This window comes from Rhinatrema bivittatum, chromosome 2 (assembly GCF_901001135.1).
Source record: "Rhinatrema bivittatum chromosome 2, aRhiBiv1.1, whole genome shotgun sequence".
In the NCBI taxonomy this organism is placed as follows: Eukaryota; Metazoa; Chordata; class Amphibia; order Gymnophiona; family Rhinatrematidae; genus Rhinatrema; species Rhinatrema bivittatum.
In genome coordinates, this window is record NC_042616.1 from 427,553,476 (window position 1) to 427,578,460 (window position 24,985).

The 24,985-nt window shown below is 45.6% G+C and overlaps 1 protein-coding gene across 1 annotated transcript in view; it reads left to right on the plus strand.

Annotated features, from left to right (window-relative positions):
• LOC115084890 (cytochrome P450 2D17-like) overlaps positions 1 to 24,985 on the plus strand; it is a 59,380-nt gene that overhangs the window by 17,170 nt on the left and 17,225 nt on the right. Inside the window, exons 2-4 of the mRNA XM_029590279.1 lie at positions 3,161 to 3,323; positions 13,877 to 14,029; positions 16,654 to 16,814. Coding sequence (XP_029446139.1) covers positions 3,161 to 3,323; positions 13,877 to 14,029; positions 16,654 to 16,814 — 477 coding nt within the window. The remainder of the gene's footprint in view (positions 1 to 3,160; positions 3,324 to 13,876; positions 14,030 to 16,653; positions 16,815 to 24,985) is intronic.

Here is a 24,985-nt window from a genome sequence, read left to right on the forward strand (position 1 = left end):
CAGAAAGCACACCAAGTCTTCGTTTGGGCCGAGCTTCTGCTGGAAGGCATCACAGCCTCTCATGTGGCAGGCGTGGACAACGTGCAGGCGGAATTCCTCAGTCGTTAACAGCTGGATCCCAGGGAGTGGGAACTATCCTGGGAGGGTTGGAATCACATTTGTGCCCAATGGGGGAGTTCCCCAACTGGACCTCATGGTGAACCTTGTCAACGTCAAGACAGACCAGTTCTTCAGCCGAAAGAAGGAAATCGGGGTGGTAAGAGTAGATGCCCTAGTCCACAAGTGGCGAACAGGAGTCCTCCTGTATGCCTTTCCTCCACGGCCCGTGATCCCCCCCCCCTTTTGAGCCTCTGGGATGTTATGCATGCCGCCCGCAGCAGACCTGTGGCGCGGCCATCTCACGTTCTCATGCAGGCTCCAGTTCCTGGTTCCTCTTCGCTGGTGGCAGTGGGCTGCCAACTCCGACCTTGGGTTGCCTCCGGTGCCTCCTGCCCTGCCATGGTCCCCAGTGTTGCCAGCCAAGATGTCCTTGCTAGTCGGGCCACTCCGCATGGCCTGTGGAGAGATGCCGCCATCGGTGCCGCGCCCCTCCCTAGGCGCACTCGCATCACTAGTTCTTTTAAAGGGGCCTTGGGAACCTGGCCGCAGCCCCAGATGCTGACGTCAGACTCTTCAGCGTTAAAAGCTCAGGCCTCACTCCATAGCGTTGCCTTTGCAACAGGTTTCCTCGTACTTGTTGCTGATAGAGAATCCTCTCTACTTAGTGTTCCTGATTCCTGTGGTTTCTGGTTCCTGTCTCATCAATGTGTTGGACTGCCTCTTTGGATTTTGACTCTGCTTTGTTTGACTACTCTTCAGCTTATCTCCAACCCCGGACCTCAGCTATGCTTGACTACGCCTGCCTTCTCCGTGCCCTGACCACTGCCTTGATTGACTACGCTACAGATCTTTCGTGTACAGAGTTTTACATTGCTTGCCATGACTTCCACTTGCTGCCGACTCTGATCCTAGCCTGTCAGTGACGCCTCCTCTTGCCTATCCTCTGGACATGGACTTACAAGGCTTAGGCCTTCCTTTGCTTGAGCGCCTCCAGTTACTTGTTCCTTTGGCACCTGAATTCCTGAACCGAATCCAGTCCAGGGTAGGACTATGCCATCTACCGGCTGCTGTCTCTGGGCTGAACCACTTCTCGTTACTCACTGACTTCGAGGCCCACCTAAGTCCTACTGGCCCCGGCACCCAAAGGCTCAACCTGAGGGGAACAAGGGCTGGTATAGGTGAAGCTCCAGGGGCCTCTAGCTTCAGCCTACTCCACCTGCTGGCGGTGGGGACTCGTAGGTCCTTACCTACGGGTTGTGTCAACCCCACCTTGGCCCAAGGGTCCACCTCCGATGCAACATGGGACACGCTTCCTTAAAGGACCTCACCTGTGTTCTTGGTGGCCATCTGTTCTGTGAGGCGTATTTCAGAATTGCAGGTTCTTTCCTGTAGGGATCCCTTCCTTCGCATTTCGGCTAATAGGGTGTCCCTGAGCACGGTCTCTTCCTTTTTGCCGAAAGTGGTGTCTGCCTTTCATGTTAATCAGTCCGTGGAGTTACCCGGATTCCCTGATTGGGCTTGTGACCCCACTATGTGAAGAGATCTTCATCTGTTATATGTCCGCAGGGTTCTCCTTTGGTATTTGAAGGTCACTAACTCTTTGAAAATCAGATCACCTTTTTGTGCTCTTCGGAGGTCCAAAGAAGGGATTAAATGCATCTAAGGCATCTTTGGCTCGCTGGCTGAAGGAAGCAATTTGCTTGGCTTACAACGGGAAGGGTCGCCCTGTCCCGACTGGTTTGAAAGCTCACTTGACGAGAGCAGAAGCGGCTTTTTGGGCGGAGTGTATTTGTTGTCACCTGAGATTTGTAGAGCTGCAGTCTGGTCTTCCCTGCATACCTTCACAAGGCATTATCGTCTGGATGTCAGGGATCCGGACCAAGTGCTTTTTGAGGAGAGCATCTTGCGAGCAGGTCTTTCTGGTTCCCGCCCAGTGTAATGTGGCTTTGGTACATCCCACTGATCTGGGTTATGTACAAGAGAGGAAAATTGGTTCTTGCCTGCTAATTTTCGTTCCTGTAATACCACAGATCAGTCCAGGATCCCACCCGGGTGCTACTGCCGAAAGACTGATTTAACTAACGGTTAGCTACTGTATGTAAGGAATCTATCAGAATGATTCTATAATATTTTGGTTTTTGTTATGAACCATGGTTCAAACCTGATTTTCAGGTATTGGGGTCATTTGTTTCGGATCCTTGAGGGAGTTTTTTTCCTGTTCGCCCTTGTTTCGGGAATTAGGTTTAATAGTTACATCAATATTTTAATTGTATGTTATACTTTATTGGATGGTCCACAGTCTGTTCAGCCTGTTTTCCGTCAAAACTGTTATATGGAATTTAGTTTATTTAATACCTATTAATAATGTCAATGTAAAGCCTGTTGCTAAGTTATTGTTAAATGTAAACCGCGGTGATGTATTTCTTTACGTACTGCGGTATATAAAAACCCTTAAATAAATAAATAAATAAATTAGATAAATACCGATGAGCTGCAGGTGGCACGCTTGGAATACCAGAGCCTGGAAGTTTTGCTCTCTGATTCCATCTGCTGGTGGGAGTGCTAACCCACTGGTCTGGCCTGATCTGTGGTATTACAGGAACGAAGATTACCAAGTAAGAACAAATTTTCCTTTACTTGCATAAATGGCTTTTGAGAATTGCTACAGTAGTATGTTATTTACATATGTATCTCTGTTGAAAATTACCTCCTTTGTGCACTGTTTTTTAAATTTCCTATTGTTATTCATTAGAGACTCTAAATCTGGTAGTACAAATGTAGAATATGTATTCATACTAAGGCACAATATTAATTTTCAAACGTTAATTGTATATATTGTGTGTGGCGGGGGTGGAGTAGGGGGGTGCAAGGCTGATGGTTTGCCTAGGGCACCTAATACTCATACACTGACCCGGAGGTCTCTCCTTGGCTATAATTGTTTCTGGAATTACATTTTTTATGACATCACCTCTTTCTCTTCAAACCCAATCATCCTCTGACTACTTACAATCTTGCTGCTAAAACAGTGACCAGTGCAATTCTTATCACTCTCTCTCTGCAGATGAGTAAAAAGTTTGGGAATATCTTCAGTCTCCAGCTGGGTTGGCTCAACTTGATAGTACTGAATGGGTTTGAAGTAATGAAGGAAGCACTGGTTGTCAAATCTGAAGACATTGCTGACCGCCCACCAGTGGCCTTCCATGAAAAACTTGGATATGTTCAAGGCAAGTATCCACATGCACAGTTCACAGAATACAGTCTCTCCGTACAGCTAGGCTTCTTCTAATGATCTAAAATTGAGAAGCTTATATAATGGGTAATACAAGGTCTGACATTTGGAGATGATCTGCTTTTAACCAGTGTACTCCCATTTCTAACCTGTTATACACCATGCAATTCGGCAATAAGGCCTCAAGTTCAGTTGTCAAAACTATCCCAAATTATTTAGGCACCCTGTAAATCTACACCATCTCCAGCAGGGGTGGATTGTGGGAAAATAGTGGCCCGGGGGATTTTTCTTCATACTGGCCCATGGGTACCCAATTACACATACAATTTGGTGAGTCACCAAATACAGAATAAAGGGACTATAAAATATACACAGAAATGCACAGACAAACTGAACTGGAAATCACAAGTTAGACTGTATGTAATGCAGCAATGGAAAAACAGAAAATACCATCATTCCTCATAAAACCTCAAACAATAAAATCAAGAACTATAAAACATCACAATAGGAAAATCATACTAAATATATATTTCAAAACTGATGAATAGAACCTCCAGTAATTTATCTCAGGGAAATTTTCAAAAATTTGTATATAACACCAATAAAATATTTCAAAAAGAGCAGACATCAAATAATATTCAATAATTAAAACTAATAAGGATTTTAAAAAGCCCCTGCTGTCCCCTTCAGTGGGAGCTCTTGATTTCCAGGCACCCTGATATTGTTGAGGATTAGGAGGTTATCCTCTCTCTCTCACACATTCTCACATGTCCATTCTCTCTCACATACACTGTCACATACATACACATTCATGCTCTTATATCCACCATAACCTCTCGCTCTCACTGACACTGACACACTCTCAGGCTCTAAGACACTCTCTCCCCCTCACACACAAACTCTTACTCCCTTGGATTTTCTCATACACACTCATGCTCTCACACTCACTGGCTCCCTCACATACACACACACACCCAGGCAAGCTCCCAGTCATTCTCACACACACACACACACACACTGACTCCCAGGCAGGCACCCATGCATTCACACACATACACCCCCAGGCAGACTCCCATTCATACACATGCACACACTAAAGGCAGACCCCCCCTCTCTTTTGCCAGCAACCTTGGAATCTCTCTCATTCCTCTGCTGCCACAGTGACAGTCACCATTGGGGAGGTGCCGATTGCTGCTACTGACACTGAAGCCCATTCTGCTGTCTCCTTTGTGCAGGCCCTGTGGGCTTCCACTTTCTCCATGCTGATCTTGTACATTGTGAGATCCGCATAAAGAAAGTGCTACTCTTGTACATTCCCAAAGATTACATGTGCCAATCAGTAAAAAGTAATTTTTTTTTTTTACTTTTGCTGTCTGATCTTAGTTTTCTAATTGGTTGGTCACAGGCTTTTTTTTTCCACCTTCCCTTATTTTTTTTGCCAATTCCTTTTATATTGTTTTTTTTTTCTATTTCTTTTCTCTCCAACTTCTTCCCTCAGTCAGGTTCTCATTCTCACATGCTTTCTCTCACACACACATAGGCTCTCACTCTCTCACATGTTCTCTCTCATACAATCATTCATACACAGTCTCTCACTGGCACATGCTGTCTGAGTCTCACATACCCAGGCTCTCTCACTCCTTCATGCTGTCTTGCTAAGCACAGGCTCTCACTCTCACATGCTGTCTCTCATACACACACAGAGGCTCTCACATGCTGTCTCTGCAAACATTCAGGTCCTCACTCCCACACACAATCTCTCAGCTCATCTTATACACACACTCTATGGGCCCTCAGCCTCTCTCACCTCTGGGCCTCCTCTTCGCGGATCACCGCAGGATGGGCTCTGCAGCGGTCCTGCTACCGGGCCTCTTCCTCTTCTCGGGCCGCGCTGCTCCTCTTCTGCACGCGCTGATGCTCTTCCTCCTTCCTGCCCACGCGGCTTCGTGCAACGTTTACTTCCGGGGCCGCACGGGCAGGAAGGAGGAGGAGCATCAGCGCGTTTAAACGTGATCTTTTCTTCGGGCCGTGGTGATGTGAGCCTCACCACGGCCCTGCCCATCTGCCTGATGCTGCATCGCATGAGCCTCCCTGCACCCGGGGGCATTGGCTCCCCTCGGGATACCACTGCTCGTGGCGCCCCAGGCCCTGGCCTAGTGCTTCCACCGGCCCTGCCCACAGGTTTCTCTTCGGGCTGCAGTGCCAGCAGACCCTCTTCTTGTCTTTGGCCGGGAAGTTTAAAAAAAAAAAAATCATGTGATGGGAGCGACCGGCCCACCGGGGGAAGCCCGATCCTCTGATTGGCCAATCTGCCCCTGCCAGCATTTCTTACATAATGCCATTTCCTTTAATGCCGCATGCAAGATAATAAGTCAGGCCTACCCAGCAGAAGTAAAAATTTGTGGGACTCATGCAGGGCCTTTTTTTCTGACTGTACTTAATGGTATTCAATACCGGCATCTTTTTCTGCGTCAGCCCCTGGGAAATGACAGGAGAGGAGTCTGGTTTTAGGGGGCAGAGTAGCTTTTTGCTGCTCCACTTGTTCTCTGCAGGGCACTGGCCAATAGAGTCAGGGCAGCAGCCCTTCATGCTGTGAGCAGGGATAATACAGAACTGTACCAGAACCTCATAATTGCCCATATTAACCATTCTGAACCCTGTAATTTCAATTAAGGATCATTGGCGATAGGCAAAGAAAGCCCTAAAGTAAGTGAAAGTCCTCAGGTAAGTAAAACATTAAACACTCTTATAAAAATGTGAAAAAGGACAACATCTGGAAATCTCTGTACACTAAGGCTCATAGTATGGGAAATAAAATCCTAGATCTATAGGCAGTCATGGAAGAGGCTGACTTGGATGTATTGGTTGTCACGGAAATGTGGTACATCGAAAACATGACTGGGGACATAGTTATAGTGGACTGCAATCTATTCAGAAGGGACCGAGTAGGAAGGAAGGGAGGAGGAATGGCGCTAGATATAAAATATTAAAGCAACAGAATTGCAGGGCTTACAAGGTAAGGAGGAGACACTGTGGTTTACTCTGGAAAGAGGGAATGGAGCATATATAAATAGATTGAATGGAGGGTTTCCACAAAATTGCTGTGAAAGGGGAGGTGCTGTTGCTAGGGGATTTCAATCTGTTTGGTGGTGTTTGGGACATCCCAGCTGCAGTATCTTCTAGAAACAGGGATGTCCTGGGTTATTTGCCAGGAGAACTGTTCTGCCAACTGGTAATGGAACCCATATAGGTGGGGGCAATACTGGACCTGGTGCTTACCAATGGGAACAGTATTTCTGATGTTGTAGTGGACGATTATCTGGAATCCAGTTATCAGACGGTGTGGTGCAGTATTAGCAAGCAGAAAATGAAGAAGCTAAAAAAATGAAATTTCACATCTGTTTCTAGTGATTAGCAACCTGTCATTTAAAACAAGCATGGAACCAGAAGACTGGAGGGTGGCCATTGTGATGCCAGTTTTTAAAAAGGGGTCAAGGGGTGATCCAGGAAACTATAGCCTAGTGTGTTACTGTTCTGGCCGCGAGTACCGCAACCAGTCCCTTACCTCCGTGTTCCTGGACCTGTTCCCGCTTCTCGTGGCCTAGTTCGCGGCTGGTTCGGCGTTCCCGCGAGGGCCGTGCCGCTGCGAAGCCTCCCATGGACGCCCTGCTTCTAGGCGCACGCCACTTGGGTGAATTGCTCCTCTACGTCCTGCCTGAACATCTGCCTCCCGGCCTGTGGTGCCCCAGAGACTTTGAATATCTTTCCCAGTCTCCTGCAGGTCGGCCCAAGGGTTCATTAAACTGAGACTCCATAACACAGTGAGTCTGATGTCCCTGCCAGGCAAAATGGTCAAAGCTATTCTTAAAAGCAAAATTACTGACCACATAAACATGGTTTATTGGGGAAGAGCCAACGTGGTTTTTACAAAGGTAAATCTTGTCTTAACAAATTACTAGATTTTTTTGAGAATGTAAAGAAATATGCGGACAAAGGTGAGCAGTTTGATAAAGTGTATGTATATGTATTTTCAAAAGGCATTTGACAAAGTGCCTCATGAGACTCTTCCTGAAATTGGAAGATCGTAGGATTGTAGGCAGTGTCCTGTTGTGGATTGGGAACTGGATGGATAAAAGACAACAAACACAGGGTAGGATTAAATAGTTTTCCAAATGGAGAAAGTGGCATGTCCCAGAGGTCTGTATTGGGACCTATGCTGTTTGGCATATTCAGAAATGATCTGGAGAAAGCAATGAGTGAAGTGACAACATTTGCAGATGACACAAAATTGTTTTGCGTTGTTAAAATGGCAGCGGATTATTGAACTGCAGAAGAGCCTTGAGACTAGGATACTGAGGTGCTAAATGGTAGATGCAATTTAATGTGGACAAGTGCAAAGTAATGCACATAGGGAAAAATAATGCCAACTACAGGTACACAATGCTGGGTTGTGTTAGGAGTCACCACCCAGGGAAAGGACTTCTGACTCCTTGTGGACAATACCTAGAAATCTTTGGCCTGTGTGGCAGCGGTCAAAAGGCAAATAGAATGTTAGGAATTATTTGGAAAGGGATAAAGAACACAACTGAGAAAATCATAATGCCTTTGTATACATCCATGGTGCAACCACACCTTGAGTATTGTGTGCACTTCTTGTCTCCCCATCTCAAAAAAGACATAGCAGACATGGAAAAGGTACAGTGAAGGGCAACAAAAATGATAAAGGGGATGGAAAACCTCCCTTATGGAGAAAGGCTAAACAGATTAGGGCTCTTCAGCTTGAAAAAGAAACAACTGAGAGAGGATATGATTGAGACTTATAAAATCATGAGTTGGGTGGAACGGGTAAATCAGAAATGTTTTTTTGCCCTTTCAAACAGCACTAGGAAGACCTGAAGGTTCTTCTAACAACCAGAAGATTTAAAACCAATTGTAAGAAGCATTTTTTCACTCAGCGCATAATCAAGTTATGGAATCTGTTGCCAGAGGACGTGGTCAAAGCAACTAACATTGTGTTCCGTGGCCGGCCACGGGCGCGGTCCCCTACCTCGTCCACCGACCACGGCGGGGCCGACTGCCCTACGCCGGGCCCGGCACCTCCACGCGGCGACGCGAGTCTCCGGGCTGGCCGCCGGGACCAGAGCCATCCCTGCTCCTCCCTCGCGGCTGCCACTGCTCTCCTCCGCGGCCCGGATTCAAGATGGCCACCGCCATCCTTAGGTGCGAGGCTGCGCCTCTTCACTAGACTTAAAGGGACCTCGTCCCTTTAATTGGATACAGCTGATTTCTATCCACAGGGTCAGAGGAAGTATAAAAGGAGACTTCCTCTGACCATTCCTTGACTTGGCAACGTCTCCTGTGAGCACTGTCTGAGTTTGCTTGCTTCGGTGAGTTCCAGTGTCTTGATTCCTTGTTCCAGTTCTTGGTATCCTGGTTTCTGACTTCAGATCGGCCAGCGGTGATTCCTGGTATTGACCTCGGACTGGCTAACGGTGATTCCTGGTATTGACTTCGGACTGGCAAGTGGTGATCCTTTGGTGCGTGACCCCGGACTGGTGAGCGACGACCCTCTGGCTCTCGACCTCGGACTTCCTTCTGATCATCGCCTCCAAAGGCCCACCTAAGTCCCAGCGGCCCAGGGCCCTACGGGCTCCTCCTGGGGGAACCGCGGGCTTCCAGGGGTGAAGCTCCAGTCAGCCCTTGCACGGTACGTTAGCTGCTTGATCTCTCAAAGGTCCACCCAAGTCCCAGCAGTCCGGGTCCCTACAGTCTCCTCCCGGGGGGACCGCGGACCTCCAGTGGTGAAGACACACTTCCATTCCTTGACGTCACGACTCTTCGTCCGCTTCCACCGTCACGCCTGCCTACAGTGTCGAGGGTCCACCAGTCACATCTTCGGTTCCTGCCTCGCCACCCGACTGGAGAACCTTCGGGTCTTCCCCCCAAGGTATTCCATCCTCCCGTCGGCCCAAGGGTCCACAAGCCTGAGCATAACAAACATAGTGGAGTCCAAATGAAAGTTAGACAAATTTCTAAAGGGAAAGTCCATAAACAGTTATTATCCAGGTAGACATTTACTTGTTTAAAATAGTTATTATACCACCTAGTCAAAGATTCAAGCGGTTTACAATAAAATATATATAATAAATAGTGACTAAAACAGATCAAGATAAAATGCATACCTCAACAGACATAAAAATACATTCACTGCAAGTAGATATAGTGTATTTAGATTTTCAGAAGGCATTTGACAAAGTCCCTCATGAGAGGCTTCTAAGTAAACTAAAAAGTCATGGGATAGGAGGCGATATCCTTTCGTGGATTACAAACTGATTAAAAGACAGGAAACAGAGAGTAGGATTAAATGGTCAATTTTCTCAGTGGAAAAGGGTAAACAGGAGTGCCTCAGGGATCTGTACTTGGACCGGTGCATTTCAATATATATATAAATGATCTGGAAAAGAATGAGACGAGTGAGGGTATCAAATTTGCAGATACAAAATTATTCAGAGTAGTTAAATCACAAGTGGATTGTGAAATATTGCAGGAGGACCTTGTGAGACTGGAAATTTGGGCATCCAAATGGCAGAATGGAATTTATTGTGGACAAGTGCAAGGTGCTGCATATAGGGAAAAATAACCCTTGCTGTAGTTATACGATGTTAGGTTCCATATTAGGAGCTACTACCCAGGAAAAAGATCTGGGCATCATACTGTGGATAATGCATTGAAATCGTCAGCTCAGTGTGCTGCAGCAGTCAAAAAAGCAAACAATGTTAGGAATTATTAGGAAGGGAATGGTGAATAAAACAGAAAATGTCTCAATGCCTCTGTATCACTCCATGGTGAGGCCACACCTTGAATACCGTGTAAAGTTCTGGTCACTGCATCTCAAAAAAGATATAGTTGCACTGCAGAAGGTACAGAGAAGGGCGACCAAAATGATAAAGTGGATGGAACTGCTCTCCTAAGAGGAAAGGCTGAAGAGGTTAGGGCTGTTCAGCTTGAATAAGAGACGGCTGAAGGGGGATATGATAGAGGTCTTTAAAATCATGAGAGGTCTTAAACAAGTAGATGTGAATCTGTTATTTACACTTTTGCATAATAAAAGGACTAGGGGGCGGCACTCCATGAAGTTAATAAGTAGGACATTTAAGGCTAATCGGAGAAAATTCTTTTTCACTCAACGCACAATTGCCAGAGGTTGTGGTTAGTGCAGTTAGTGTAGCTGGGTTTAAAAAAAGTTTGGATAAGTTCTTGGAGGCGAAGTCCATTGACTTAGGGAATGGCCTCTATTATTACTGGTATCAGTAGCATGGGATCTTCTTAGTGTTTGGGCACTTGCCAGGTTCTTGTGGTTTGGCCACTGTTGGAAAACAGGATGCTGAACTTGATGGACCCTTGGTCTGATCCAGCATGGCAATTTCTTATGTTCTTATGGTCTAAAAGCATGATGTAAGGTAGTGGACTGGACAGATTAAGATTGGTTAAGAATCCAATCAGCTGAAAAAAAAATGAATTTTTAATAGTTTCTTAAAACTTTTTTGTGTAAGAGGTAATCCTAAGGGATTCTGGTAGGGAGATCCACAGGGTAACACAGGTGACTGAAAAGATGTTCCTTCATTTCAGAGAGACATGCAGATTTCAGTAAATATACAACAAGAAGTCTAATTTGAGATGAGTGCAGGACTCTAGATGGGACATATATTTTTAATAGAGTGCTAATCTGTCAGTTTGTGGTTTTCAAGTAACTTATGAATTATGGTGGTGACTTTGTATTTTACATGTCAGCAAATTGAAAACTAGTGAAGATTACATAATACTGATGTAATATATTGCCTCATAATGAGGCCTATTAGCGTACAAGCTGCGCTATTCTGAGCAATCTGTAGTGGTCTTAGTTTTGAAACAGGGATTCTGCGCTATAATGCATTGTAGTAATCCAAGCCCCAGTAAGTGTTAAGGCTTGGAGTACTGTCCTGAAGTGATTTGCCTCTAAAAGGGGTCTGAGATACTTACGAAGTTTGATTTTTGAAAAAGGTTGCTTTTGTCATAGCATTAGCTTGTGGTTGCATAAAAAGACTTGAAACAATGATGATAGTGAAGTGTTTTGGGGTTTTTTTTGCACTTGAGGGACTAAAGGAATCTGATCCTCAACCATAAAGTTATGGCTTATTTAATGATGGGATACTTTCCAAAATCCTAATCTGTTTTATCCAAATTCAGGCTGTTTATTGTGAGTCAACTATGCTTTAACTGATGACAAACATAGAAAATCCGTCTGGGCTAATTCTGACCAATTGGAGGAAACTGGGAAAAAGGCACTGGCTGTCATCAGCGAACACCCAGACAGGAAAGTAGTTTTATATGGGAGCCGCATATATATTGAATAAAGTGGTGGAGAGTGAAGAACCCTGAGGTACACGAGTATTAATATTATGCCATAATGAAGCAGATGAGCCAATTCAGATCTATTGTTAGCACTGAGATAAGAGCAGAACTAGGCTAAGATTGTGTCAGATGCCACATTCTTGTAAATGGTGGATTAAGATCTGATGGTTCTGTAATCCTGGGTGTTGCGGTTCTGGCCGCGAGTGCCACGACCAGACCCTTATCTCCGTGCTCCTGGACCTGCGGTTTGCGGCCTGTCTGGCGGCGTCCCCGCGGGGGCCACGCCGCCATGAAGCTTCCCATGGACGCCCTGCTTCTGGGCGCGCGCGCCACTTGGGCGCTTTTCTGGGCCTTTTCCCGCCAGTGGTGACTCCGCCCAATTCCTGACGTCAGACGCCGCGGCCTTGATGGGCTGGCCACGGACTCTGTCTTGGCCTTGCAACGGGTTTACCTCCCGGTTCCCTGTTGCATTGTGCCCCGGAGTGACCTGCCTTGCTATTCGCTCCGTTCCTGCTTACCTGCTTGGTTCCTGCTTGCCTGCTACAGTTCCTGCCTGGTTCCAGTACCCGAGTCCTGCTACAGTTCCTGCCTGGTTCCAGATCCCAAGTCCCGTTACAATATTGGTCTACTGTCTTAGTTTGGTTCCAGTTCCCAGTCCTGATCAACAACCCGCCTAAGTCCCAGCGGTCGGGCCCCTACGGGCTCCTCCTGGGGGGGGCTTCGGCTTCCAAGGGTGAAGCCGCCTAAGTCCCAGCAGTTGGGCTCCTATGGGTTTCTTCCGGGGGAGTTCCAGCTTCCAGGGTGAAGAGCATCTACGTCCTGCCTGAACATCTGCCTCCCGGCCTGCCACATACTAGAGACATTGACCATCTTTCCCAGTCTCCTGCAGGTCAGCCCAAGGGTCCACTAAACTGAGACTTCCATAACACTGGGTCACTATAAAAGATTTCAGGGGAGTTCCTGCTCTTTGGAAGGTTCACTAAAAGGATAGAGAGTTCTGTGTCCAATGTGCTGTACAAGGTCTTTCATGTGTAGGAGGGGTTTGGAAAGGATCCCTAAAGTTGCAGCTAGTATCGGGTGATAGTGGGAGGTGGCATTCCCCCAAAGGAGATGTGTTTGAGAAAAGGGCATAAAAGTACTCCCACCAGCACTGAGAAGAAGCAGAGGAGAGCGAGTGGAAGAGAAGGAATTGAGGTGTTGGGCTCCTAGCACAGGATACCTAGAGGAGACAATTTGTTTGAATGTTAAATGTTCTAGACCACTGTTGTGCCATCCAGAAGTTAAACTTTCTTCAAGGAAGAGAAGAACTCTTCTACCTGGGGTGGCCTACGGCAGAGAAGTTGAAGAATTTGTATTTTAGCTTTATGCTGGAATGCTATTGGTCTGGAACCCTGGCATTAAAAAGGATTTAACAACTGATCTGTAACTCTTTGGAGAAAGGGAGTTTTGAGCCGTTAAGACTATAACTGACTCTGCGTCAATTTAATTGTGTGTTCCTCCATTTTTGCTATTGAGACCTGCATTGGAGGATTATAGCTGTCAATATTGTTCTATGTGGACTTTACAATAAATTCAAATTTTTTTGGAGCCAAGCTAAACAGTATGGACATTGAGTTTGTGCTAAGTCTTCCCTTGGGCGTCCCAGAAGATTTCTGGTCCCAGTTAGCAAATTCTGGTGAACTAAACCCATTGCGGTGCTACAGGAAGGCAACTCATCCTCTCTGCAGTTTTCCATTTAGCGATCAAACAAAATTCAATGGTTGGGGCCTGGTGTGCAGCTCCTGTTGCCGGATGTACAGAGGAGATGCTACTATGGTACAAGGCAGCCCTGTCATCAGGTTACACAGATATTACACTGGGGGCTGGGAGACTGGAATGGGGTACAATATGAGAAGCTGAGAGAGGAAAAAGGCTGGGGGGATGGGGAAGCATGATAGTGAGGAAAAGGGGCAGAAAAACAAACCCCTCAAGTAAAACTGACAAAAAGAGTAAAATTAAAAAAAAAAAATCAACAACTAGAAAGCAAACTCTAAAATCTAAAATTACATTAGAAGGAAAAATATTCGTTTCTAGCCTCCTAAAACTATAGATTGGCAGCCAAGATTTCTAAATGTTTTTGCACCCCTGCTTGTTATGTTCTCTGTTTAAATTACACAGGATTGGTGATGATGAAATATGGTCATGCTTGGAAGGATCTGAGGAGGTTCTCGATGTCTACGCTACGGGACTTCGGACTGGGGAAGAAGACGCTGGAAGAGAGAGTCATGGAGGAAGCTAAATATTTATGCTCCATGTTCGAGGCTAAAGAAGGTGAATCCAGACATTCCAGGTTTCTCTGGGAGATGTGGTCCCTGGGACCGTGGATCCATGTTAACGTGATTTTGTATTAAAAAGTATCTATAAACCATGCGCAGTGGTGCAGAGAGATCCAGGTTCCGATCCCCCGTCTGTCTAGGAGCCCCATGGAGGTGGGTGCAGTCAGGTCTGTGGAGGGAGGGAAGGTCGCTGTCACTATCGTGGCAGACCCTTCTGATCAAAGAGCGGTGCTGAGGATAAAGCCCAGAGGGAAGGTGCCCTGCCAGTCCTCTGGCCAGGGAGAAGTTTCACAGAGAACCACTCCCACATTCCATGTTGGAAGTTGGGTTTGAAGATGAGAAGGAAAAGGTGATTAAAAAAAAAAAAAAGTCCTTTCAGTGTCCAAAAGGGTGACTGATGCAGATTCCATTAACCCTTTGAACCCTAGGTTCCTATGGCGATAAACCCGTCAACCCTAAGCTCCTCAGGAAAACCAATAATTTTTGTCAATGGTGCTATTTTTAATATTAGTAATCTTTGCTGCCCATAGGACTCCTGTACCAGTATTACATGGGAACAGAATAAATCAGTATGTGATTATACCAGTTTACCGGGATAACAGGTGATATTGATATTAGGCCGTCCCTGAATTCAGGGACAATGGGTTCAAAGGGTTTAACCAGAGTCTCAAGCAATGCATCTGCTCGGTATTTCAATCAATTTCTAAAACTAAAAGCGAAATTATGGAAGTGACTAGAAGTGTCTCAGCCAGCAGCTTTTAATCAATTACCAGCATAGAGAATCCTTTCCTTTCACTGGCTTTGTGGCTCATATGTTCTAGGCTGAATTGGTAACTTCTTGCTTTAGCCATGTTTCTTGGTATAGAAAAATTCCCTGCCAGCTCTCAGGATGGAATGAGAGCCAGGAAAACCTATCCTTTTCATCTCCTTAGGTTTGCCAAGAATACAACCTACTTTCACACATTATCAGCAGATAATATCCTTGTGAAAGTGGAGACCGAGTGGCTCAGTGTGTCCTGTGCAGATCCATTCAACCATCTTTTTAATCCTAGGGAAAAGACGTACATAGACTAAGTTTAAGGTTGCTCGATGACACTAGTTTAAACCAGTCCTGGTTATCTGCCTGTAACCCTTTCTTCATGGATTATCCGGTTTCCAGAAGACACACAAGAATTTCTCTTAGGCTATCTTCTTTTACCACCTCCCCAGTTCTGACCAGTCCCCAGGTGTAGGTTCTTTCTATGAGGGAAAAGCTTAACCTTTTTGGCCCAGGTGGTGGTGTGAGTGAGAGTATTTCAATATTTATCTCTTTCTATTCTATGGTGCTTGCTGTAGGGACAGACAGGCTGGACACAATTGTGGGTGTTCAAATTAAATTTTCTGATTATCAAAAGTAATATCAGTGTCCAAAAATCAATCCAAATATGTGAGATTACAGCTATTTCTTACAGGTGTTTCTCATTCTCTGGGCATGCGCCCTGTGACTCAGGTTCCTGGGATGGCGTTTACCACTTCTTTCAGTGCATAAACTGTCCCAGTGGCTAGGGAAATCCCACTTGTTGAGAATCCCCTGTATCCTGGAGAAATCCTTCCTGAGTTCAGAGTTTAGTCTCTTGCACCCAGCGCCTGTGTCCTGGTCCCTTGGGGTGGAGACCCTGTTGAGGGTCCCCGGATCTTACTCCTTCTTCCTGAACTCCTGATGCATGTGATGTCTGAGGGGAAAATCTGATAAAAACAGGAAACTGGCTACACCAGTCCAGCTTCCCTGTGAGGAGGGGTGGAGCAAAATGCCCTCACAAACAAAAAAAAAAAAGGGGGGAACCTTTTTCACTGCCAATGTCTCTCTGGCTGGGGTGATGCTGTCACTGATCTTGCTCCTTCTCTGGATTAGAAGGGTGGCTCATAGATCTTCAGCTCCCTGACCTCTGGATCGGGGGCACTGTCCTTACCCAAAAGGGTGCAGGGATCACACCAGTCACTCTCATAATAATAGCTAAAAATCTCAATACAGTCTGTCTAAAAGAAGGCAGGTCTTCATAGGCAGGGTGTGCATTACTTGGAAACTCCTCAGCGATTAAAAATATTCAGAGTGAGGTGAATAGGCCTCACTCACACAAGGGAAACCAAAAATAGCTCCTCACTCCTTTGCTTAATCAAAATGGCCACACCTGCTCCTGGCCTGGCCCCCACATCCCAAGTAGACTGAGATCTCAAATCACAGCCAGCCTCAAGAGGATGGGCTGTATAAGAATGGTGTCCCTTCTACTAAGCTGTAGATTTCTAATGGTCAGGGATCTAGGGCCATCTAGTGGCCGACCAGGGAGTCGCCACATGTCTTTGCTTGGTGGGGGGGGGGGCATTACATGCACTATGCTTATTTTGTCTTATTTTATAACAATATTTTATGATTGATCTTGTAACTCATTTTGAGTAGTGTATTCATAGAATGTTCACAATATATGTAAATGAATTTTTGTTTCAAATTGTAATAGGATGCGATGGGAGGTAAACAATTGGACCTGATTCAGACTCTCTCCGAGAATCCAAGTCCAGTAGTGTTGTAATTAATGGATTTTGATAGCACCTTATCCTATTTATTCTTGGACTATGTATCTTCAGGTCAGCCCTTTGATGCACGTTACCTACTACATGACTCTGTCAGCAAAGTGATAGCCTCCATGACATTTGGGGATCACTTTCAGTATGATGGTCAGAAGTTACAGAAGCTGCTGTATCTCCTCAATGAAAACATGGAGTTAGGAACAGGAACATGGTCCAAGGTACTATAGGCCTTACAGCTGTGATCAGTCAGCAAAATACACTTTATTTCTTGTTCAATAGAAAGGCAATTGATTGATAAATCGCACTGTTTTTAGGTTTTTTTTTTTCTGTTGACCAAAGTAATTGTCTCTTTGACCATAAAATGACTCTCACCTAATAAGCAGTGAAAACGAAGAATAATGTAGCTGTATTCAAAGTGAATGAACCCTTTGCTCTGGAATCTGGTTTCATCCAGGACCAGCTCTAGACTAACTGGTACTATGTGTGACAACTGAAATTTGTGTCCCCTATCCCCACCTGGTGGTAGCTTGGGCACAGGACTTCCTCCTCTGGCAGTGGCTCTGGCACAGTATACCTATTTCTCACTCCCAATATTTCCATCACCCTGTCTAGCATCGGTATCCCCTCTGCCCTGCTCTTTCTCCCTGCCTAAAGTGCCCAACATCCCTCTCTCCCTAGTTTCATCTTCCTTTCTCTCTCCTTTCCTGCCCAGAAGCATCCCCCCTCTTTCTTGTCTCTCCTCCTCCTCCTTGCAGGCTGATCCTTTACCTGCCATCACAGATAGAAGCCTGTTTCCTCCTGCTTGCAGACATCCTATGTAAGAATGCAGGAGGGAGGGCACAGTGGCAGCGGCACTGAGTATAGCAACCTGTGCACACCCCAAAAGCTGTCTGGTTGGAATAGACACCTCTGGATCCATGGGGTTCAGGAGAGGAGGTACATTGGCTCTTGGACAGAACAGCTCATCCAACTTCCGTAGCAAAAATAAATTTGAGGGAGGGAATCTTTGAGGAATATGAGGAATTACTACTTTACTATGATGGCTGTGGATGCCTGGAATCCCCTACTAACAGAACTATAACAGATTTCAAGCATACTTGGTAAATAGGAAGGGGAGAAAGAGAGTGAGGCCTGGGTTTTGGTTTAGGGGTAAGGCCCTGTTGCCCTCTTAATAGAGGTATCATCACTCTTTTATACCCAGAGTGGAAAAATACAATACCACCCCTTCAGTGTGTACTGATTGTTTTTCTGCTGGTAGAGAGATTGCAGACATTTCTCTTGCAGAACAGAGTGAAAAAGTGATTTGTTAGGGATTCCCAAGAGAAGATGTCCTGAGATATGAGCAAATGGAGTCCGAAGACAGGATAGTTCCAAGCCTGAAGCAAGTCAAGATTTGATAAAGCCAAAAAGAAAGTGATTATCAAGGAGACATGAAGAATTGAGTAAGGAGTACGTAACTGTGATAAGGAAAAATATTTTCAATGTCCCAGGTTCCCCTGCAGTGAGAGGAGGAGAAACCTAGAAGTTTCTTGGAGCTGAGAGTTCATGCATTTTCCTCCTTGTCTGAGTAAGGAGTAGAGAAAGCTATCCCCTCATTTATTACTTCTGACCCGCTCAGATGTGTCAATAGGACACACTGGTGCCAGCATTGTGTTTGTCCACCAGCTGCTCAGTGAGTAAAATTCATGTGGATAAGTTGTACTAATTGTGGTGATCAACTGTAAAATCATCCTGCCTTATATCTATAGGAGCCAAGAAGAGCTCCTGGATTATATGTGTAACTGTTTTCATTGCTATACATTTCTTCAGTCAAAGTATTTGTCTTTTCGAGCCACAAATCCAGTCTGCCGTGTGTTTAGAGAGAAAACAATAGCTGGAGTTCTGCAATCCATGTGTCCTTTTTCACTGGAGGGACTTGGAAATATTTTATTCCTTCTCCCTCCTTCTCCCATGAGGTAAGAACTCCTATTTATCTTTTCATGTGGTAAGTAGGCCAGGGTTACATAGGAATGATAACGCATATGACCATCTACCCAAAATGGTAGAAGGCCCAGTCAAGAAGTCTGAAAAGCCAAGTTACTTTGAGGAGCTGTATGATGGCGTCAGGCTCCCAGAGAAATATAACAAGGTCATTCGGATTGGGGGGGAGGAGAGTGCAGTAGGGACTGGTATGCTCTTGAGGGGAGGTGAAAGGCTGCATAGTATGGGAGGCAGGACAACTTGGCTATGCTCTAGAGCAGTGGTTCCCAAACTTGTCAGCCAGTCTGGTTTTCATGAGATCCATAATGAATATGTACACAATAAAATTTGCATGCTGTGGAGACAGTGCATGCAAATTTATCTCATGCATATTCATTGTGGATATCCTGAAAGCCAGACTGGCTGGGGGTCCTCCAGGACAGGATTGCTCTAGAGTTCCTGCAGACTGTCATCTTTGTATGGTTGTGAGTGGAGATTGAAGATAAGTGTGTTTGACCTTATGCTCCGGTGAATGTGTTTAAACAAGATCTGTATGCGACCTGGGTAGGAACCTTCATGGACTGTGACTGGTTTTAGGAAAAATAAGAAAACAATATATAAAAAGTTTAAAAGTTCTTTTGATAAAAGTAAAGTAAAAGTGGACTTGAGGGGTAATACAGCTTGTTCACAAGCTATGCTCATGAAGGTCCCACATATATGCTTTTAATAAGTATTAAATGTATACTGGGGAATGTTTGGTGGTATTTTGGAATCTTTGTATGTCTGACATCTGTGAGATCTTATTAGCACATAGAGTGATGGCAAGGAAGGATTCATATTCTAAAGTCTTTATTTAACATCCCTTCTCCCTCTGTTCTAGTGCCTGCATTATGTTCCTATCTATGCCCATCCCTATTCTACTATTACTCTTTAACACACCTATCAGACCAATTCACAAGATGTGCTCTGCTACATTCCAAACAACCACAATAAACTGTCTCATACCTCTGCTCTTTATGGCTGTCCCCTTTGTGATCATTAATCCTATAATGATTGCAAATTGATACAACTGCAGTTGTAATTAACTTTGTCATTTGCCTTGTGGCCATTGTTTGTTTGAAAAAAGATGGAATATAAAATAAACAAATAACGAGAGCTTAGAGTAGTGTAGGTGGGACAACTGAAGAGATTGGATGGACCAAATGATCTTTACTCATCCAAAGGTACTATATAACTTTGCTAGCTCAAATTTAAAAATTGCATAATGCAATGCAGCATGCACTGTGTATTTTCCCACAGATAAGCAGGCTGAATTAGCCATACTGCCTGGGGAGCATCCTCCGGTCCTCTAGGTGGCGGAGCTCCTCAAAGCACACAACTGTGCTCTGTGTGACCTCTCCCCTGTGGCTCCCAGCCTGCCTCAGCTGCGAGAGCCCAAAGACCCATCAGTTAGGAGCACTCCAACCATCTCCACCACTAATAGTGGGAGGAAGACTCTCCCATTTTTACCATCTCTGGAAGGTAATAACTATCATCAAGGAAAACATCCTCAGACCACTTTACCAGAACTGCATCTGTCGGCTTCCCATCTCCTTGCAGGATCAGGGATCTCATTTCCCATTTTTTCTTATGACCAAGACGTCTGGAGGAATTTACCTCATCTGGGGGCTGCAGATGCCCAACAGATTCCCTCACAAGGGGAGGGTCAAAAGGACCTTCATCAGAATACACTCTATCCCCTTCATAACCCAACGTCCGGAGAAGTGCGTGACACCCAAAGGAGGTGCATACCAGTTCTTCCATCTACCGTACCTCTGGGCAGTGCCCCCACTTCCAGCTCAATGGACACTACTTCCATTACAAGGTATTTCCACTTGGACAGGTGCTGTGTCTGGGTGTCTTCATCAACTTCTTAGCTGCATTTAAGGCCCATCTCAGAAAAGGGGAAATACAACTGCTTCCTTGTCCTATCAACCGATGATGGGTTGCCCTAGACCCATCCCCCCTGTCATGGACAAAGACCATGAACACGGGGAGGGATCTCCAGGGGATGTACCCTACGCTGATTGCAGGCACCTCGAACAGCTCAAGAACAGTCAAATTCAGCGGCGCCAAAGGAATCATCAGGTCAGTGCTTGCGACCCATTCCGGCTACCCCAGCAAAGACCATCTAATACAGGACATGTCCCTCATCTTATATATGGAAGGACGGCGATGTGTCTTAATTCCCATCCCGCTCATGTTGAGACCCGTCCAGAAGCGAATACCGGACAGAGCGGGTCTCACTCTTACAGTTCTGATGTGGCCCAGGTGACCGCGGTACACCCACCTAGCCCATCTATCCAGCAGGCAGACAGAGCCCCTGGGACACACTCGGGACCCGCTACTAGGAGGAAGAGGATCCCTGTGCTTTTCCCTCCATCTGATAACGTGGAGATTGAGATTACAGTATTAACATACCTGGATCTGCCGTTTCCAATTTAAGATGTATTGGTGTCCTCCAGGAAAAACTACCAAGCCAAGTGGATCAGATACTCGAAGTGGTGCGGAGAGCATGGAGTAAATCCCTTCTCCTGCCCTCCGGAACATCTGCTGGAGTACCTTCACTCCCTGTATCAGGCGGGACTGGCAACAGCATCTGTCAGAGTACATGTCAGTGCTATTGCAGCTTACCACCTCCCACACAATGGCTCGCCAGTGTCGTGCCATCTGCTCGTCTCTAGATTCATGAAAGGCATTCTTCGGTTGTGCCCACCAATCCAAAAGTCACCAGTTCCATGGGATCTCAACCTAGTGCTAGAACAGTTAATACTACTGTCCTTCAAACCTATGGACAGCAGTCACATAAGGTATCTCTCCTGGAAAGTCCTCTTTCTCGTTGCTCTTACCTCAGCAAGGAGGGTTAGTGAGCTGCAATTGTTGGTTCACTCTTCACCATACCTGGAGTTCTGTCATGAGAAAAATGACATTAAGAAGTCACCCATCCTTCCTTCCTAAGGTGGTATCAGCATTCCACCTTAACCAGACAATCATCTTACCAACCTTCTTCCCAAAGTCGCAAAGATCTGAAGCAGAAAAACGGTTTCACACAGGCTAAGGCACGTTTGCAATTCAATCACAAGCAACGTACACATTCGGAGTCCAGGGCTTCTCAACTCTGTTTCCTTCAACCCAAATGCTCCTGGACTCCCTGTCTCCAAGAGAACCCTATCATCTTGGATCTCCCAAAGAATCTTGTTCTGTTATGACAGAAGAGCAGAAACCTTGTCTGCCTCACCAAAAGCACACCAAGTCAGCGATGGCGGTCTCAATCGCCCACCAAGTGAGGTACCCATCCAGGATATATGCAAAGCCGCCACATGGTCATCCCTGTATACCTTCACGTCACACTTTTTTTCTCAATTAGCAGGTGGTGGCAGACACTGGTGGGCCGAGCCATCCTTCTGGCAGGAACAACTAAAGAGACTGTTTGCAGCAGTGTACCAGGTTGAACACCCCTTCTACAACAATCAGAATGGACTATGCACCACTTCCAGAGACCATGTGGTGGCTCAACCTTCCAGCTGGGGACTCCCAGGCAGTATGGCTAATTCAGCCTGCTTATCTGTGGGGAAAAAAGCAAGTTTGCTTATGGTGTTTTCTGTAGATAGCAGGGTGAATTAGGCATGCTAACCCACCCGCCTCCCCAGACAGTCTCCTAACCAGAGAGTTCAAGCTTGGATAACAGACTGAGGCAGGCTGGGAGCCGCAGGCGAGAGGTCACACATGGGCTTTGAGGAGCTCCGCCACCTAGAGGACTGGAGGACGTTCCCCAGGCAGTATGGTTAATTCACCCTGTTATCTACGGAAAACACCATTTAGGGTAAGCAAACTTGCTTTTGCTAACTCCCATGAGCACTTTTGATATACTTCACAAAATATTACGGACACATTTTTATCATATGGTGCTTGAAAAATGATGTACACATGCACAGCATTGCCAAGTAATATGTCAGGTATCAATTTTGATAAAATGGTACATCATACATGTGCACTTTTGAGTTGAGAAACTGAAGGGAGAATATGCTGGTCATGGTCACAAAAGAAGTTTTTGGTAATTCTAGGGACATCAGAAACATGCTTAGTTTGGATTTCTGAGTGGGCCCCTAAATTATGGAATTCTCTTCCAGATGAAGTCCACTTCCAAAAGAGTTATATGACATTTAGGAAAAGTATAAAGACATAGTTGTTTAGGGAAATTATCCTTAATTATTAAAAATTGAACAGGCAGCTTCAGAGTTTCAGCAAGCAGGCAGCATGAGAACAATTGTATATTTGTGTTTATATTTAATTATGGTGGTGTATTTTAAATATTGTTTTGTTATGATGATTTTTTGATTGTCTAATTTCAGGATTTTTTTTCCATTGTATTTTATTTGGTTTAATATTCTGCCTTTCAGGCACTTAAAAGCAGATTATTCAGGTACAGTAGGTATTTCCCCATCCCCAGAGTCAACAATCTGGCTGGTACAGTAAAAAATGCAGGAGAGCCGGCACTCTGTGTTGATTGCCCAGGCACCTCTCCTGGGTGCGTGATTCTCTATTTTAGATAAGTAGCTGAATTAGCCATGCTGTCTGGGTACGTCTTCCGTGCCACTAGGTGGCAGAGCTCTCTAAGTCTCTCAAAGTCTTTCAGCCAGATGCTCCCTCCTGTATCCTGACAGGATTACGTCAGTCTCCTCAGTCAGTATTTTTCCACGCGACCGTTAGGCACGCGGAACTCTTTCTCCAGAGAGTTTCTATTCTGTGAGGAAAAAAGTCTTCAAGTTTAAAAGTTAAAAAACACACAGGTAAAACTACTACAGGATCCACGACTGACATGCCTCGTCCAGGATTCAAATTCTGTTCCTGTGGCAAGTTAATGTCGGCGACAGATAGCCACATCTCTTGCCACTTCTGCCTCGGGACCCACAACCAGACGACTTGTGAAAATTACAGGAGAATGTCCCCTCAAGACCGGGGTCAGAGAGAACATAATGAGCTGAGATCTAGGACTTCGGGCTCTTATGCCTCTTCAGAAGTCTCTGTCCGATCGGTTCCAGCTCCAACACTAAAGAAGCAGACCCCCTTGAAGCAGAGGGCCTCTTCCATCGAGCCCCCCAGGTCAGGTCATTGACCGTTAAGCGCCAGCCGAAAATCGGCTCCGAGCATGGGGTATGTGTTGGTGGCATCACAGCCGCATGCTTCACCGATGCGGGCGTCGAGATTGATGCATTGGAGCCGGCTTCGAGCCCAAGCTTCGAAGCACCGATGCACCAGGAACAGATCGACACATCGATGCAGGAAAGTGCTAAGTTACCGATGCAGACACCTTTACTCGATGCATTCGACGCTGCATCAACGCATTTGACACAAACTCCCTAAGAAGCATCACTCAGGACACAAAAGACATAGAGAGGCTTCACCAACACTGGAGATGAGTTCTCGTCAACCCACATCTCCACTTCCTATTTCAGACGAGTCCCCGCTGTCACCTGGGACACTGTCTCACATTTCCATTGACTCCAAGGGTGCTGATGATTCTCCTTCACAAGAGGATCTACTTCCACCATTTCTTCCACCCGTTATAAGACCCTTACCAGATCAGTCTGTCAGGGTTTGCAAATCAAGCTATTTCTCAGATTACTACTCTTCTGACTCAATTTCTGCAGTCAATAGAGAAATCTAATTTACTACCACAACTGCTTCCTTCCATACTACAAGCAGATCCGGTAAAACCAACAAAGGTTCCTGCGGTGTCACGGGACGTCTCAACCTCCCCAGCGTCTCACTTGGAGGATTCCTCTTCCAATTCATCAACTGGCTACCCGTCTGACCAAGATGAAATACCTCCGGAGCCTTCTTCACCATCAGAGGACCTTACCTATTCTCAGTTCATAGAAAAGGTTTGTCAATTACTTAACATACAGACCAAGAGGATACCGGATCCTCGTAAAAGACATGCTAGGTATCCTAAAGATTTTGGACGTGCCAGCTGAGCCAGTGGCCCTTCCATAACATATGGCTTTGACAGCTTTAATGGAGAAATCTTGGGATACTCCCTTGACAGTTCCTCCAACATCTCACAAAATTGACCTCAAATACAGAATGAAAGATTCTCCTTTCTATACTACTGTTCAGCTTCCACACCAGTCAGTGATTAGTTGAGTCGGCAATGCAAAAGACTCGAAAATCCAGAATTCATTCCAACACGCTGCCGACTAAAGATAAGACATTAGATGACTTCGCAAAGTCGTCATATTCCTCTGCAATGGTCAATGTCCGCATTCAAAACCATCAGTTTTACATAACACAATATCTCTTCGAGAATCTGCAGGCATTGCAACCACATCTTCAGTAATCTTCTGCAGACACTTCCTTACCTCCTCAATACTATAACCTTGAGGAAGGC